This window comes from Nuphar pumila, chromosome 3, assembly GCF_984573655.1.
Source record: "Nuphar pumila chromosome 3, dmNupPumi1.hap1.1, whole genome shotgun sequence".
Lineage (NCBI taxonomy): Eukaryota > Viridiplantae > Streptophyta > Magnoliopsida > Nymphaeales > Nymphaeaceae > Nuphar > Nuphar pumila.
The window spans coordinates 30,763,144-30,781,105 of record NC_143251.1 but is presented as its reverse complement, the minus strand read 5'-3'; the positions used below and the strand labels follow the sequence as shown (position 1 = coordinate 30,781,105).

At 41.5% G+C, this 17,962-nt stretch overlaps 1 protein-coding gene across 1 annotated transcript; it reads left to right on the top strand.

Annotated features, from left to right (window-relative positions):
* The first annotated feature begins 799 nt into the window (after positions 1–799).
* PMI1 (plastid movement impaired1) lies at positions 800–3,850 on the top strand. The gene has a single exon (XM_089999218.1). It carries the CDS (start codon positions 957–959, stop codon positions 3,600–3,602), a length of 2,646 nt encoding a protein of 881 aa, XP_089855344.1. The 5' UTR covers positions 800–956; the 3' UTR covers positions 3,603–3,850.
* Positions 3,851–17,962: the final 14,112 nt, after the last annotated feature.

Below are 17,962 nucleotides of genomic sequence, written 5' to 3'. Positions count from 1 at the left end.
AACTACTTAGGCCTTGCTTGGATAAGGGTTTGAAGAGAGAATTTAAGTTTGGTAAATGAAAAATCTATCTAATTAGCATTTTTAGAATAAATAAATTACAGCAACTCTCCTGATCAGTGGACTCCACACTTTCTGTAAATCTAAATTATATCATAAATAGGTAGCGCAAGTTCCTTTGACTTACAAAATTTTGGTTTATTTTAGTTTTTGAGAAAAACGACTTTTACAGTTATTTTTTAGTTCATTCAAATAGCATAACTCTGTAAGAATCTCAGCTAGTGTACCCAAATGCACCTTTAGGAGCAAAGAACTAACCGCATACCGAGTCCCATTTTACTCAGGTCCGTTGCTTTGCTGTTGAATTCCTTAATTGAGATGATTGCACAGTTTTAAGTGCGTGCCGCTGCGCCTGATTACCCATTGGTCCCATCATCTTTGTCATACAGACTGTCAGCTGTGGGCCAACTTCCCTCCGTGTTCTTCCAAAAAGAGGTTTCGTCGTTTTTCATTGCCACCGCAACCAAACAAGAAAAAGAACTTGTGGATTCACAAAAGAACAATACGTAAATACGTTGCCCCACAGTGAGAGGACTCTCTCTCTCTCGTTTTCTTGCTGCATATGGCATGGCTGCAACAACTACCCTTCTTCCTTTACCCACACAGTCACACACACACTCTCTCTCTCTCTCACCCCTTCGAGAAACGCCTCGCCCACGCTCACGCATTTAACACCAACCATCGCCGATTGCCCGACCCCAGTATATATATAGAGAGAGAGTAGGGAAAAACCCCTCGGTGACGTAAAGTCATCCATACAAATTTTTCTGGTCCTCTCACTCCCACATCTACCATGGCTCCCTCCCCACCTCTACTTCTCCCCTCCTTATCTCCCCCTCCCCCACTCATCACCAGTATCACCACCCTTGTTGGTTCGCTCCCATTGGGGCTTGTTGAAAATGGCGGAGAATCAGATGGAGCGCCGGAACTCCGGCACCCAGCTCCTCCAAGAAATCGAGGCACTCAGCCATTCGCTCTACCAGTCCCACACTGCCCGCCGGACGGCCTCCCTCTCCCTCCCATCTTCAGCTCAGGCGCTTCCCGGCGGCGGTTTCCGAAGTGATGATACCCCCCGGCGGAAGAGGTCCTCCACCTCCACCATCTCCGCGTCGCCAGGGGCGCCGGAGGTCGCAGAGGTTAGGGGCAGGACTCGCCGGATGTCGCTTAGCCCGTGGCGGTCGAGGCCGAAGGCGGACGATGACGTCGACCACCGCCTTCGGTCGGACTTTCCCGACGAGGTTCCGGCGGGGGCTACGGCGACGGTGACGGATCGGAAGAAGGGGATATGGAATTGGAAGCCGATGCGGGCTCTGTCGCACATCGGGATGCAGAAGCTGAACGTGCTCTTCTCCGTGGAGGTGGTGGCGGTGCAGGGCGTTCCGGCGTCGATGAACGGCCTCCGGCTGGCCGTCTGCGTGCGGAAGCAGGAGACGAAGGAAGGGGCACTCCAGACGATGCCAGCGAGGGTGCTGCAGGGGGCGGCCGACTTCGAGGAGACGCTCTTCCTCCGCTGCCACGTCTACTTCTCCGGATCCAAGCACAATCCCGGCGTCCTCCGGTTCGAACCCCGGCCGTTCGTCGTCTCCGTGGTCGCCGTCGACGCCGAGGAGCTCGACTTCGGCCGCAACGTCGTCGACCTCAGTCTTCTGGTGCAGGAGTCCATGGAGCGCAACGCTGAGGGCGCCCGAGTCCGGCAGTGGGACGCCGCCTTCAAGCTCTCCGGCAAGGCCAAAGGGGGCGAACTCGTCCTCAAGCTCGGCTACCAGATCATGGAGAAGGACGGTGGGATCTTCCGGTCGGAGAGGACCGCCGATTCCTTCGCCAGGAAGCAGTCGAAGACGTCCTTTAGCGTGCCGAACTCCAACGTCGGCTCGCCCAGGATGACGGCGATCGTCGAGTCCCCAAAATCGGCGAGACCGTCGGACCTCCAGAGGATCGAGCATCTCAATCTCGACGACAACGACGAAGAGCCGCCGCCACCGCTACCGCGGGCGGTAGCTGCATCCTCATCCCGCGATCCAGAGGACAATTTAGGTGATGATCTTCCCGAATTTGAGGTCGTCGACAAGGGGGTCGAGATCCAGAAGCCGGCGGAAGCGGAGGCGGAGTCGGAGTCGGAGGGGGCAGCGACGACGGAGGAGAATGAGGGATCGGTTTCGAGCGAGGTCGTGAAGGAGGTCGTCGAGGATAGGCTCCACCAGCGGAGATTGACGGAGCTCGACGCCATTACCGAACAGATCAAGGCCCTTGAATCCATAATTGGCGACGATAAGCGTTCTGCAAAAGAAGACGAGTTCGAACCTCCGAATCTCGATGCCGAGGAGGAGACTGTGACCAGGGAGTTTCTTCAGATGCTGGAGGAAGAAGGAGAAGCCGAGGCTAAGTCCTTCGGGTTCCAATTTCTCAATGATCCTTCTATGAAAATGGGGAGGAGGAAAGAAGATGAGCAGGAAAATGAAGGCCTGGTATTTCTGCCAGACTTGGGGAAAGGATTGGGATCCGTCGTCCAGACGAGGGACGGAGGGTTCCTCGCCGCTGCGAACCCGCTTAACGCTGAGGTCTGGCGGAAAGCTCCACCAGAATTGGCGATCCAGGTCACTAAACCGGTGGTCTTTCCGGCCAACGTCGGTGGGATCTCTGGTTTTGATATAGTACAGAAGTTGGCTGCTTTGGGAGCAGAGGAGCTGAGCGCCCGGCCGTTCTCCTTCATGCCGATCGACGATCTTGCGGGGAAGACTCCTGAGCAGATTGCGTTCGAAGGCATCGCCTCGGCGGTGATCAGCGGTCGGAACAAGGAGGTCGCCAGCAGCAGCGCTGCGAGGTCAGTGGAGGTGGTTAAGAAGATAACCGCCGCCATGAATTCCGGCAGAAAGGACCGAGTCGAGACCGGAATATGGAATGCAGCAGAAGATCCGGTAACCATCGACGACTTGTTGGCATCAGTTCTCCAGAAGATAGAGGCCATGGCAGTGGACGGTCTGAACATTCAGGCAGATATGGCGGAAGAAGAGCCGCCGTTCGATGTCTCCGCGGTGGTGGGGAAGCCCGATCCTGCTGGTAGTATCTTGGCGAATGCTGTAATGGTGGATCGGTGGGCGCGGAATTGGTCGACCAAGGCAGTCTCAATGTCTGCACTAGTGCAGCTCCGAGACCCGTCACGGCAGCTTGAAGCAGTCGGAGCTCCCATGATCGTCGTTGTGCAAGCGGCGCGCTTTGACGGATCGAACGATTACGATGAAGAGGAGGAAGAGGTGTGGTTCAAGGTGACGAGCGTGCACATGGCCGGTTTGAAAGCGAGGCAGGTCGGGAAGAGGAACGTGTGGGATGGTGAGCGGCAGCGGCTCACTGCAGCACAGTGGTTGGTGGCTCACGGGTTTGGGAAGACAGGGAAGAGGGAGAAGCAGCAGCAGGGGCAGGGAAGAGGGGGCAAGGGGGCGGTGGACTCCATGTGGAGCCTCTCTGCGAGGGTGGTCGCTGGGCTCTGGCTAAAGCCAACCAGGAATCCTGATATCAAGTTCCCAAGGCAAGCGACAACAGCAAGTTAGAATTTTGTCTACTTTGATATGTATATCGTTGAAGTGTATGTGGTAGTTCGATTCACGTTGGTGTTATCTACAGTACCATAGTTTCTTACTGAAACCTGTATTTGTCTCTCTTGAAGATATGGTTAATGTACTTTTTTTGGTTCTAAGGGATTGTGTTTGTGAATAAAATGAAAGTGTGCTGATGGAGGGAGGGTGGTGCGTGTTCTCTCATAAATACAAATTGGCATGTTCCTGTTTGTACGGAGAAATATCTTGGGACCCGCAATAATTTATATGTTAATATTGTTTATTATGATTTTATAATAAAATAACATATATAAAAAAGGTAGACATACTTTTGACAAAAATGTTCTTCGATAAAATAGATATGTGTTGAATGAAAATGTTTTTTCACTTCCCGTAAATAGATTTGCACGTTTCGCCTTTCTTCGATAAAATAGATATGTGTTGAATGAAAATGTTTTTTCACTTCCCGTAAATAGATTTGCACGTTTCGCCTTTGTTTTTAGCTTGTGTGACAGCACATAACTGTTTTCTCATCCATTCCTGATGGGTTGTGGGGCTTGATTCAAAGTTTTTGCCCGTGTAGGAAGGGGGTCTGGGGGCTCCTCCGGTGCATGTCCCGGGGGGGTCGCCCCTGGCGAAGAGTCGTGGGGGGTAGCGCCCTTCGAAAGAATTTTTTTGGGGAGCTTATGTTTGAGAGTCGGTTTCTTATGGATCAGACCCAACTTGTTTAGGTTTAGGGTTGTTACTCTTGCCTTGTATAAATTTTATTTTTTCTTTCTCTCTTGTAATTGTTGAAAAGAACAATAAGATTTCTCTATGAGCGATTGTGGTTTTTTTTATTCTCTCTATTGAAAAAAATGATTTACAATAGAAATCAAATAAGAGAGTAGCAATTTACAGTAGAAATCAAATTAGAGAGTAACGATTTACAGTAGAAATCAGATATAAGAGTAGCTATTTACAATGAAAATCAGATAAGAGAGTAATGATTTACAGTAGAAATCAAATCAAAGAGTAACGATTTACAGTAGAAATCAGATCAGAGAGTAGCGATTTACAGTAGAAATCAAATCAGAGAATAATGATTTATAGTAAAAATCTGATTTATACTATAAATCGTTATTTTCTCATTTGATTTTTATTGTAAATCGTTACTCTTTGATCTGATTTCTAATATAAATCGCTACTCTCTGATTTGATTTCTACTATAAAACGTTACTCTCTGGTCTGATTTCTACTGTAAATCGCTATTCTCTTATCTGATTTTTATTGTAAATCGCTATTCTCTGATTTGATTTCTACTGTAAATTGTTACTCTCTTATTTGATTTCTACTTTAAATCGCTACTCTCTGATTTGATTTCTACTATAAATCGTTATTTTTTTATCTGATTTTTACTGTAAATCACTACTCTCTTATTTGATTTCTACTGTAAATCGCTACTTTCTTATCTGATTTATATTGTAAATCGCTACTCTCTGATTTGATTTCTATTGTAAATCGCTACTCTCTTATCTGATTTCTATTGTAAATCGCTACTCTCTGATTTGATTTCTATTGTAAATCGCTACTCTCTTATCTAATTTCTACTGTAAATCGCTACTCTCTAATTTGATTTTTACTGTAAATTGTTACTCTCTTATCTGATTTCTATTATAAATCGATACTCTACTCAGTTTGACGTTGTCATCATTGTCTCTGTTGTAAATCATTATTCTCTGTTTACTCAGTTCGATGTTTGCACTCTCGTATCATGATGAACAATAGATAGAATGATGATTTTTTTGATAATTCAACTATTTCTCATGAACAAACGACAACAAAGGGTGCTCTAGCGATAATAGACGACGACGATGACAAAGGGTGCTCTGGCGGCAACAAACGACGGTAAAAGGTGCTCCGACGACAGCAGACGGCAATAAAAGGTGCTCCGACGACAGCAAATGGCGGCAAAGGGTGCATCATCAATTAAAGCTCCTGTTACAACAGATGGTGCATCACCAAAGGGTGATCCAGAATGTTTAGGACGACATATTGCGAGGAGCTCTTGTTAAAGCAGAGGAGTTTACTCCTTAGAGCAAAAACGATGATGATTTTAACCTTTTCTGGCGAAATAACATTTTTGTTCTTTACTCAAAACATCGTTTTATGGTGCTAATGCGGGAAAGAGTACTTAAGTCTTTGCAAACGCACCAGACTCTGATGTTAAGTGATGCTGACACACACGGGGAAATGAGCCCCACATGCTTACATACATGGCGCTCATTCAAACCCGAGAACACGCAGATATAACCTGCTTCGGCTGATGGATATAAAAATATTGCTGCTTGGGAACATGTTTTCTCCTAACTGGAATTTGTGGGAGTTGTGATTTCCTGCAGTTCGCCACTGATGAATTGATGCTAAAAATATGATTGGCTTCATAATTGATTTCCTGAAGTTTTTGACAACGACCTCCAGCTTGTCAAGTCTGTTATCAAGGAGGCATGAAGGTACAAAATAAGCCTTGCCGTCACATAGACACTCATGAACCAATGGAACAGTTCATGTGAAACTGTTGAAGTGTTGATTTGGGATTCAACAGCTCTCTATAACCGCCAACACAATATCCAATGTGAGCCAGCAACTTTAGCTATGTTACAGGATCCAACACCAAATTGCTCAAGATAGCTTCCAAAGAAGGTTTGGTGACATACTTCAGGTTCAGTTGTGTGCATAATAATATAAATATACTATACGGATAATGTCCCCAGGCTTTTCCTGGATTTGGATCACTTGATTTGTTCTGTAATTCGGGTTTTCTGGAGACCATGTTCCATGGAAATCGTGCTGTGTGACTTGGCGGAATTTCATCAAATGTATGAAGCATCTATACAAATGCCGCCAGAGTTTGTGAACTCGGGTGGCTCGTAAATCTCCATGAATATGCTGCTGGTTGGCAATGTCCAAACTATGGAATTAGAACACAGAAGGATTGGAACTCAATTCCATTTGATGATGAGAAGCTGAAAAATGTTAATTGATGTCAAGGTTGACTCTCTTAAAAGTTCATACGAGTTCTCTAAAGGGTAGATACTAACAACAAATAACAACAAATCTGTAAGCATGGACTCAGGGCGGTATTAGGCTGATTTACTTGGATGTTGAGAAAGCCTTTAATGATCCTGGATATGTTTTAGCTATTTATCCTAGTTGTATTTCAATTCACATGTTATCAGGATTAGAAATAGCCTGATCCAGGGTCTGATTTGAACTCAGGGTTCAAACTTAATATTCTCAAAATATCAATTTCAGCTGATTAGAATCCGACTAAATGGATACAGATAGGTCAAGATATCTGAACAAACCTGTACACTTCGCATATCTAATGCTGATTAAAGGGATTATATGGGTCCTCGTGTTTTTCTGTCAAGTTTAACACGATTGTTTTAATGTCCGTATGGGATATGGTGAAGTTTCACATTAGTGTTGGCAATATCCTATGCCATCATGTGTGTACCAATAAAAGAATCTCTAGTGCATGGATCAAGCGCAACTTAGTTAATGACATACCTATGACTATGAGCTTCTTGACGACCATATTTCTTTTTCTTTTCTTTTTTACTTTTACTCGGAGCGCCCCAGGATCATAGACTTGGTCGTGCTGGAGAAACTGTCCAAAGATTAGAGATTTTTGGTCGCACCGGCTCTGCCTGCCATACTTATGTCCTGGCAGCATAAAACTCTTAGGGCTTACCCAGAGCCGGACCTGTAAAGAGGCCAATGAGGCTTGGGCCTCAGGGCCCCTAGGCCCAAAAAAATTTTAGGGGCCCATTTTTAAGGCCAATGAGTATTGTTTAGGTATTTTATATAAATATTTTATATATTTTTATTTAATATAATATAAATATTTGGAATATTATATTTATTTAATGTGAATGCAAATTTTATTGTTATTTTGATTCTTTAAAAAAAAATCGGAGCCCCCCCCCGAACTCCTACTATTAATAGGGGGGCCCATTTTTCCCCTCCGCCTCAGGCCCCATAAAACACAGGTACGGCTCTGGGCTTACCCCTTGCCCCCACGGAGTCACCGAGTTTCGGTGACGCCCATAGGATATGAACCTAGATCGCTAGTCTAGCGGTCTAGGCCCCATCCCACTTTGCCAAACCCCTTGGGGCTGACGATTTTTTTTTCTTGTTTTTTTCTCCTATGGACATGAGGCTGGGTATAACCCTCCGGCAATTTGCACATGAGACACCTTGGTTAGGATAGTACCACCTAATCAGCCAGCTATCTCATTTGATATCTGTTTCTTAACAACCCTAACTGCAGATTCTTTGAAATAAAGATACTAAGCTTTGTCACACGGACTCTTCTAACATGGAACTGCACCCGCGTTGCACCCGCATCCATGTGGGTGCGACATTTGGACATGGATTCCTTTGTGTCAGGTGAAGTCAACTACACTGAGGTCCATTTTTGTTCAAAGGTAAATTCAGTCAACCCTAACCAAGTCCAGTTCATAAATGTACACACATACACTTAGTGTTAACTTAAAACGGTTCAAAATTATATATATATATACCCTCCCCGCACCCCCGCACCCAAGTTTTTTTAAAGTGCCATTACTTTTTCTTACTTGGAGATTGAAACGCCCTGAACTCAAGATTTTTCATCTGCTTTTCCTTTTTCTTTTCTTTTCTTTTCTTTTTTTTTTATTTTTTTCATTACTAGAAGGCAGTCTAAATTACAGAAAGGAACACAATTTATCAGCTATTTATAAATAGCAGCCATGTCTATCTATTTTCGCTTAACCACACCGGCTTTTTCTTTTTAATGCATCCCGTATACCTGCCTAAAGTATGAAATTACTTGTTATGCGTTATTAAGAAGGTAACTTGTGGCCTGTTAAAAAAAAATAGCAATCACTGTCAAAGCGATTTTAGGGCAAAGCATGCCTTTGAAACAACGATGAAAAATTGCAGGTGGCTAAATGCAACAACTGGAGAGTTGAGCAGTAACATGTGAATAACTGATAAGTTGGTGGCAGGAGCTGCCGAAGAGTGTATGCCTCCTCTTCAAGATCAACAACCATTGGTGAGCATGTCATGTAAAAATATACAATGCGTTCAAACAATGTGAATTCCCTTTCAAATCCTTGGACTAGGTAGAGAAAGCTAGAGCTGGACCACAGGATCACTTCCAAAGCACTATCCAGACCGAATAAGCTTATTGTGATTGTTAATCTTAGGACTATCTTTTCAACCAGGTTCACTACAGATTGAGCCTAGAACTTTTTTTCCAAGTTGAATCTGGTCGGCATGATCATGACCATGTTTTTTTATAAATGCAAGTGGAAGGAATTAAGAAAATAGGAAACCATTAAAAATTTAAAAGGTGATAGTGAGAAGTGACATGAAGCATTGTAAGGTGACCAAAGTTGTAGTTCAGATAGGAAGAGATGAATAAACATGAGTATTACGACCCGATTTTCAGGAGATTCCTCAGGATCTGTGCTTCAAATCCCAAACTCCACCTTATGCTCATAGGAAGTGATTTCAGCTTGTGTACGAAGAATTATATTGTTGTGGAAGCTTATATGACTGAATATAGTGTGAGAGTCGATAGAAACATCTAGAAGCAATGAGAGATTGACATATGTCCATGTTAGAATCAAGGGGAGTCACCTGTCGGGGGCTCACATGAGGGGGCTTCTAATTAGAGGAATAGGGTGGGACGTCTCTTTCTCTCTAGATGTTTATCAAGTTAATTAAGTAGAGCCTAATTAATTTTTTTCTTAATTAATTAAGACTTTTTATTATAGTAGAAATCATGACGGAGGTAGGACTCTAGAATCATTTATATAGTCTAATTCTTGTTTCACACTAGAACTCTTTTGTGGCTTATGAATTAGTTGTTGGATTAAGACTTTACTCCAAACCTTAATGCTATAAGTAAATGTTTGAAGAACCCCTTTAGATTATGGATTGATTAATGAAATGATTTTTCTCACACTATCTCCCTCTAAACGTCTCTCTCTCTCCTTCTTCTTATCTCGCATCTCTTATGTTTCTCCTTCTTCTTTCTATGATTCACGTGAAGATCAAGCCTTCCTAGGTTGTTCCTTTATCTCTTCCAAGGGCTCAAGCCCTTCTCGTACCCGTATCTTCATTGTTGAGTGATCTCTACCTTGAAAATCAACGTAGGGGCCATGTCAGTCATGGTTTTGCTGATCAGCCTTCCTTATGAATGTATCTCAGATATTTATACCACTCCCTGGACTTCTATCACACCTTAGGATAAGTCCTTAACCTTTCCTAAAGCCGCCTAAGTCTAGAAGATCCAATCCAAAAGCTCAAGTTTTGTATCTTGCTGACTGCCTAACCCTGCAGAATGGGTAAAAGTTGGTGAATGATGTTAATAAATTGTTATTTGCTATTGTGATAATTGATTGTTTGTTTGTTTTTTTGTGATTACGAGCACAAGCCAAGGGCTTTATCATAATTTAATTAATTAATTTTTTCTTGATTAGATGTTGAGGTATCCAAGAGATTGGATGAATCAAAAGGACTTCGTCCTAGAAGCCCTCACGATATTCACAGAGACGATGCAAAATCATACTCAAACCCAGACCCAGGTGCAGCTGCAGTCAGCACAAGCAGTGACATATAAGAAGTTCATGGACCTTAGTCCTCCTTCCTTCACTAGGACGTCAGATCCCGAGCGTGCAAAGTTTTGGATTTAGGAAATTGAAGGAGTCTTCGAGATCCTGAATGTACCAGAGGAGAAGAAAACACATTTTGGTTCATACCGGTTGGTGGATGATGCAGCAAAGTGGTGGAAGACCATAAAAGATATCAGATTTGGTAGAGTTGCAGTCATTCCGTGGGAAGAGTTCAGAGCGATCTTCTTGGAGATTTATTTCCCTGACTTTGCTAGGGATAAGAAGGCCCAAATTTTTAGAGCTAAAATAAGGTAGCTTGACCCTGTAGGAGTATACAAGTAAATTCAGACATTTAGAATGGTATTGCCCCAACACTTTTTCAATGGATAAGGCACGAGTACTGAAGTTCACATGAGGCCTTTGTGATGGACCATGTAGTAAGGTTTTGGTTGGGCACCCACAGACACTATTAGAGGCGATAGAGGAGGCCAACATCATTGACAAAGACTGGAGATCTTCAAAGAAGAATACAAGCAAGGTAGAGCCTCCACCATCATCATCAAGAAGAAAGAAGATTTCACAGAAGTCCTTCAAGAAGGCATTCCAGAAGAACTACAGGCAAGTCCCATACCAAAAGCAACAGAGGTATAGGGGAAAGCAGTAGTAGCAGCAACAACAATATAGACAGTCTGCTAATAGATGCCAGAGAGATCATGCAGAACAACCTTGTCCTAGAGAGATTGGTGCATGTTTGCATTGTGGCAAGAAGGGCCACTTTATCATATTTTGTCACAAGCGAGTGGCTACTCCATAGCATTTAAAACAACGATCAATGCCACCACAGATTCAGCATCAATATCTCCACGACAGCAGCAGCCTCAACGAGCCCAACAATAGTAGAGAAAGACTGTGGGTCATATGTACATAGCTACCCCAAATGAGGTAGGACTGAGCCATCAAGTTATAGAAGGTACCCTTGACATCGTTGACTTTTCAGTTTAGGTTTTATTTGATTCTGGTGTGATGCACTCTTTTGTGTCGAAGGATTTTGCACAGTTGTTGGATATTCCAGCAATTGAGATGGATCGTGGTGAAGAGATAACCACTCCTTTGGGAGTTAAGACATTTTATGGATTACATCTCTCAAGAGTTGTAGTGATGATTGATGATTGTGTATTCCCTGCGAACCTTATCCTTCTCGAGATGATGGGCTTTGATGTCATTCTCAGAATGGATTGGCTTTGTAAGCACTTTGCCAGTTTGGAGTGTCGTGGGTATAGTGTCTTGTTGAAGAGACCTGGTCAACTCCTAGCTGAGTTTTGTGTTGTTTGACCCTCTTGTGATGGGAGGGTAATATCTTCGTTAAGAGCCTCTAAGTCTGTGAGTCTCAGAGATCAGATGTTCCTCGCTAGTGTGATTGCATTGAACCATGAGGAAGCATCTATTTATGATGTGAAAGTTGTTTGAGAGTTTGTGAACATCTTTTCAAAAGATTTGCCTGGTTTACTGCCATTGAGAGACGTGGAATTCTCGATAGATTTAGTGTCTGGTACAACTCCCGTATCTAAAGCACCATATCGAATGGCTCTAGCCCAGCTTGTAGAATTAAAGAAGCAGGTAGAAGAACTTTTAGAGCAAGGTTTCATTTGGCCGAGTGTTTCACCATGGGTGCTTTTGTTCTTTTCATAAAAAAGAATGATGGATCTTTGTGATTGTGCATCGACTATACGATGCTTAATCAAAGTAACAATTAAGAATAACTACAAGTTATGAAGAATTGAATATTTATTTGATCAGTTGAAGATGGACAAGGTGTTCTCGAAGATAGATTTACATACAAGATATTATCAGTTGATGATTAAGAATGAGGATGTGCCAAAGATAGCATTTCGTACTCGATATGGGCATTGCGAGTTCTTAGTGATGCCATTTAGGTTAACGAACTGCAATTTTTATGGATCTGATGAACTGAGTTTTTCATCAGTACCTAGATCAGTTAGTGACCATGTTTATTGATGATATCTTTATGTATTCAAAGAATGCAGAGCAACACCGAGTTCATCTTCATATTGTTTTGGAGACATTGCGAGAACATAGGCTTTATGCTAAGTTCTCAAAATGTGAGTTTTTGTTAGATAGAGTGATGTTTTTGGGTCACGTGATTTCTGGCCATGATATCGAAGTTGATCTAGCAAAAGTGAAAGCAATGATGGAATAGGAACCATTGAAGAGTGTCATAGAAGTCTGTAGCTTTTTGGGTTTAGCGGGCTACTGCCGATAGTTTATTCAGGACTTTACCAGGATTGTTGCCTCTATGATAAAGTTACTGCGTAAGGGAGCGAAGTATGTGTGGACGCTGCAGTGCAATGAGAGCCTTAGAACCTTGAAGGAGAAGCTGACTTCAGCCCCAGTTCTAGCCTTACATAGTGGCTCAAGAAGCTTCTTGGTGTATAGCGATGCTTCGGGTATTGGTTTGGGATGTGTGTTGATGCAGCACGGTAGGGGTGATCACATATGCTTTAAGGCAGTTGAGGACTCATGAGTGGAATTACTCGACCCATGACTTAGAGCTAGCTGTAGTGGTTTTTGTGCTCAAGTTGTGAAGATATTATTTGTATGGTGAGACTTTTGAGGTGTTCTCTGACTATAAGAGTCTCAAGTATATTTTTTTGCAGAAAGAGCTAAATTTAAGGCAGAAAAGATGACTAGAGTTCATGTAGGACTACGATTTTGCTATATTGTACCATCAAGGAAAGGCCAACGTGGTTGCTGAGCAAAAATGCTTCTATCACATGTTTGATCAGTTGATATTGGGATCTTTTACAGAGCCTTATAGATTAGCATCCATTTATAGAGAGTTTCGGCAAGTTGGTGTGTGCAAATCTGGTTGCTAGACCAGAAATTTTAGATAGGATCGCTCTTGCTTAGAAAGCGAGTCTTGATTATAAGAAGTTTGTAGCCAAGGCTAGTAAAGTTGAGTCTTGATATTAGTGCAATAGTGATGGTGTGATACGCTTTATGCAAAAATTATAAATTCCTAAAGATCCTACTTTGAGAGTAAAGATATTGGCAGAAGCTCACAAATCGAGGTACTCAATTCATCTAAAAAGTACCAAGATGTTCAAGGATCTTCAGAGGCATTATTGGTGGAATGGCATGAGAAAGGATATAGCAGAGTTCGTGGCGAGGTGTCTTACTTGCCAACAAGTTAAGATCGAGCATCAGAGACCTGAAGGTCTTCTGCAGACGTTGGATATTCCTGAATGAAAGTGGGACGATATCATGATGAATTTTATTGTTGGTCTGCCAAGAACCCATAGAGGCAATGACTCTATGGGTGATTGTGAACAAATTAATGAAATCAGCTCATTTCTTGATGATTAGCAAGAATAGATCTTTGGAGAAGCTAGCCGAGTTATACATTGATGAGATCGTTTGCTTTCATGGAATTACATGAAGTATTATATCAGATCGTGACCCTCGATTTACCTCTCAATTTTGGAAGCAGTTGCAGAGTGATATTGGCACAAATCTGAAGTTTACCATAACTTTTCATCCTCAAACAGACGGTCAGTCAAAGAGGACTATTCAAACTTTGGAGGATATGCTACGTGCTTGCATTTTAGAGTGGTCTGGAAAGTGGGATAGGCATGTTGCACTTGCAGAGTTTGCGTATAATAATAGCTATCATACGAGTATTTAGATGGCCTCATATGAGGTTTTGTATAGGAGGCTTTATCGTTCTCCTAGTTGTTGGAGCGAGGTTGGTGAACGAGTGATAGTCACTAGAGATTATTCAACATTATGCAGACCAAGTGCAGATGATTCGTCACAAGTTGCTCATGGTGCAGAGCCGGCAGAAGAGTTATGCAGACAGGAGACATCGCTCACTGATTTTTGAGGTGGGAGACCACATTTTTATGAAGGTCTCGCCCTCCCGCAGCATCTTTTGCTTCAAGAAGAAGGGCAAGTTTAGTCCAAGGTTTGTTGGATCATTTGATATTTTGGAGCGGATTGATAGTTTTGCATACCGGATAGCTTTGCCACCACAGTTGGCTCAGATTCACAACATATTTTATGTGTTGATATTACGAAAATGTGTTGGTGAACCCTCTCATGTGATCGATTATGCAGACCTAGAGGTACGATAAGACTTGACAGTAAAGGAAAATCTGGTTGAGATCGTCGATCAACGAGATAAAGTCTTGCAGAATAAGGTGATTCTTTTGGTTAAGGTGCGATGGCAATATCATGGTTTCGAAGAGTGCAACTGGGAACCTGAGGAGGATATCCAGCCCTCCCTCACTCTCCTTCTCATTCTTCTCCCTCACATTTCTCATCCCTCCCCCTCGTACACTCAGGATTTTGGGAATTGAAGCATTTGGAATTTTTGAATCTTTGGGGTGGTGCCACTTTTCAAGTAATCGAACTTGTTGGTGCAGCTGAGGAGGTCAGTCAGCTAAAAACCGATTTTGATGGAGTTTTTGGAGAGTACTCAGTCTAAGGGAGAAGGCCAAGTCATCCTAGGTAGGTCGGCTCTCCCATCTCTATTTTTCCCTTGCATTCTCTCATTTTTATGAGATCATTTTCTATTTTTTTCTTGTTTTTTTTTATTGTATTTTTGTTCGGGATGATTTTAAGGAGAAGAACCACCTAGGAGTCATGCTAGAAGGTGTGTCTAGCAACGCCTAGGGCTATGATTGTCAGATTTTGAAAACAAAGGTAGGTACCTGCCCCCCGCTTCGCATTAGTGGCATGTGTAGGCGTATTTTCATCAAAACAAAAAGAAATTTTCTAAGAAAAACTATTGTCAGTATTTTAGTCATAGCTCCTTGATCCAAAATAAAAAAGTTGCATGTTTTGGCTTGTTGAAAAGCTATTGAACACCCCGACGAATTTTGTTTTTGCACTTTTCTAAATTTCAGCATTGTCCCTGTCGAAAACGTCCCAGAATAGTAAGGACAGTCACTCGGGTGACTGAATCCTGTCTAAGGAAAAAACCACCATCAATATTTTAGTAATAACTCTTTGCTCAATAGTCAAAAAAAATGTGTTTAACTCGTTAAAAAGCTATTGAACACCCCAACAAAATTTGTGTTTTACACTTTTCCAAATTCCGGCGTTGTCCCTATCGAAAATGTCTCGTAACAGTAAAAACAATTACTCGGTTGGCTCAATCATGTCTAAGGAAAAACCACCGTCAGTATTTTAGTAATAAATCTTTGCTTAGTAGTAAAAAATTTTAGTGTTTTAGCTCATTGAAAAGCTATTGAACATCCTGAGCTTTTTTTTTGCACTTTTCTAAATTTCGGCATTGTCCCTGTCGAAAATGTCCCAGAATAGTAAGGACAGTCACTTGGGTGACTAAATCCTATCTAAGAAAAACCACTGTCAGTATTTTGGTCATAGCTCTTTGGTCCGAAATAAAAAAATTCATGTTTTGGCTCATTGAAAAGATATCGAATACCCTGACAATCATTGTGTTATACCATTTTCTGAATTTCAACATTATTACTGTCGAAGACATCCTGGAACTGGAGGACAACCACTCGGGTGACTGTCCAGGGCTGTGTCAGCCCCACCCACCATTCAGTTCGTATTCGGGTCTTCTAAACTCAAAAAATTATGATTTTTGTTGCGTTGAATGGATAGAAATTTTATCTAAAACTTTTATGTTTTACCATTTTCCAAATTTGGGTGTTATCTCTATCAAAAACTTTCTGGAACTGCGAGGACAGCTATACAGGTGATTGTCCAAGTCTGTGTCATTCCATATCACCATTTAATCTATAAATGAGTCATCCGAAATTGAAAATTTTCTATTTTTGTTGCATTGAATAGATAACAACTATATCTAAAACTTTTGTGTTTTACTATTTTCTAAATTCTGGCGTTATCCTTGTCGAAAACTTCTTAGAACAGAGAGGATAACCACATGGGTGATTGTCCAAGTCTATGTCAGTCCAGATCACCATTTAATCTATAATTGAGTCATCCGAAATCAAAAAATTCTGATTTTTGTTGCGTTGAATAGCTAACAACTATATATAAAACTTTTGTGTTTTACCATTTTCTAAATTTTGGCATTATCCTTATCGAAAACATGTCGGAATAGAGAGGGCAACCACTTGGGTGATTGTCCAGGTCTGTATTAGCTCAACCCACTGTTAATCTGTTTTTGAGTTATTCTGACTCAAAAAATTCTGATTTTTGTTTTGTTGGACAGCTAACAAGTATATCTACAACTTTTATGTTTTGTCCATCAACAGAAACAATCAATTTAAGATTTATTCGGGACTGTCTCTAACTGGTCTGTCTCAAGTTGGACAAAACTTAGGTTCACAACTAGTTTTCTAGTCTGAAATGTAAGTTATTCAAAAAAGGTATATTATCTATACATTACAAGTTTACCCCACTTGAAAAATAGGCAAGTTACTAACTCAAAATACAGCAAGACTGTATGGCCAGTCATAGTTATTTAAAAAGAAAATGAAAGAATTCTTGCTTTTGTGCCATACGTATGGATAAAAATAATTTTTTTCCATGGGTGAATAATTCTGGCCTTTTTTCACTTCGAATGAATATTTCTGCATGCTTGGATTCCCGTATTGCTCATGTGTATGAAAAAAAGAATATATATATATATATATATATATATATATATATATATATATATATATATATATATATATATATATATATATAATGATAACTAAAAATAGTTAGCTTGGAAAAAAAATGGGTATGCTTCGAATAATCTATTTAGATACAAATAAGTAAATCTAGAGATGAGCATGCATTTAGCCCTTAAGGCTTTTGAAAAAAAAAATAGAGGAAAGATAGAAAACAAAAAACTGTATTTTTAGTTGTTCTAAAGCCTTGAACAATAAATTAGACCAAGAAAAAAAATGTATAAAATAAAAAAGAAAGAACATTTAACCTATACATGGGCCCTGTGGGTTGTGCATGAGGTTTGAGATTCATAAATTTTGGATTTAGGAATATCCTTAAATTTTTTTATTTTTCTAGGTGTGGACCTTAGGAAATGATTTTTTCAAGTGAGAGCTTATTAGTTATGCATAATAACAGCTCATTTTAGAGTGCAATAAGATGTTTGCACTATTTTGGGATAATGAATTCTCATTTTGAAAATAAATTTTAGTGTATCTTGTTTAGCAAGATCATGAGTACCTAAATGATACTTTGAGAAATTAAGAATATGATAATGAATCAGAAATTAAAATAAACATAATACACATATTTTGGTTATGCCCTGAAAGATGGGGTAACTTGTCACCTTGAGTGACTCTTTACTCACCTTGAGAGCGAGCTTGCACCAACCCCGTGGGATTGTGCTGAGTTGCCAACTGACTCCTTCTCAGCTGGCGGGTGGTGTCACTTTTGTGGGCCCCGCTTGGTCATTAGAGTGGACCAGTCTCCAACCACGGTGGCTTAGGGGATGAGGACTTCTTTTTGTTTTAGAGGTCCAGCTATGTACGCCAGCGGTAGTACACTACAACTCTTTTCCAAGGCAAGAAACTCGTTGACGAAGGATTTTTATACCTTGGTACTGGTGACCCGTGTTCTTGTGGGGTTTAAAATAAAATATTAAATTACTCATGAATGCACACCCCCATATCGATCGGCAAGCCTATAGTGACCCGAGACAATGGTGCTCTCATGGAGATAATAATGAAAGGGAAAACT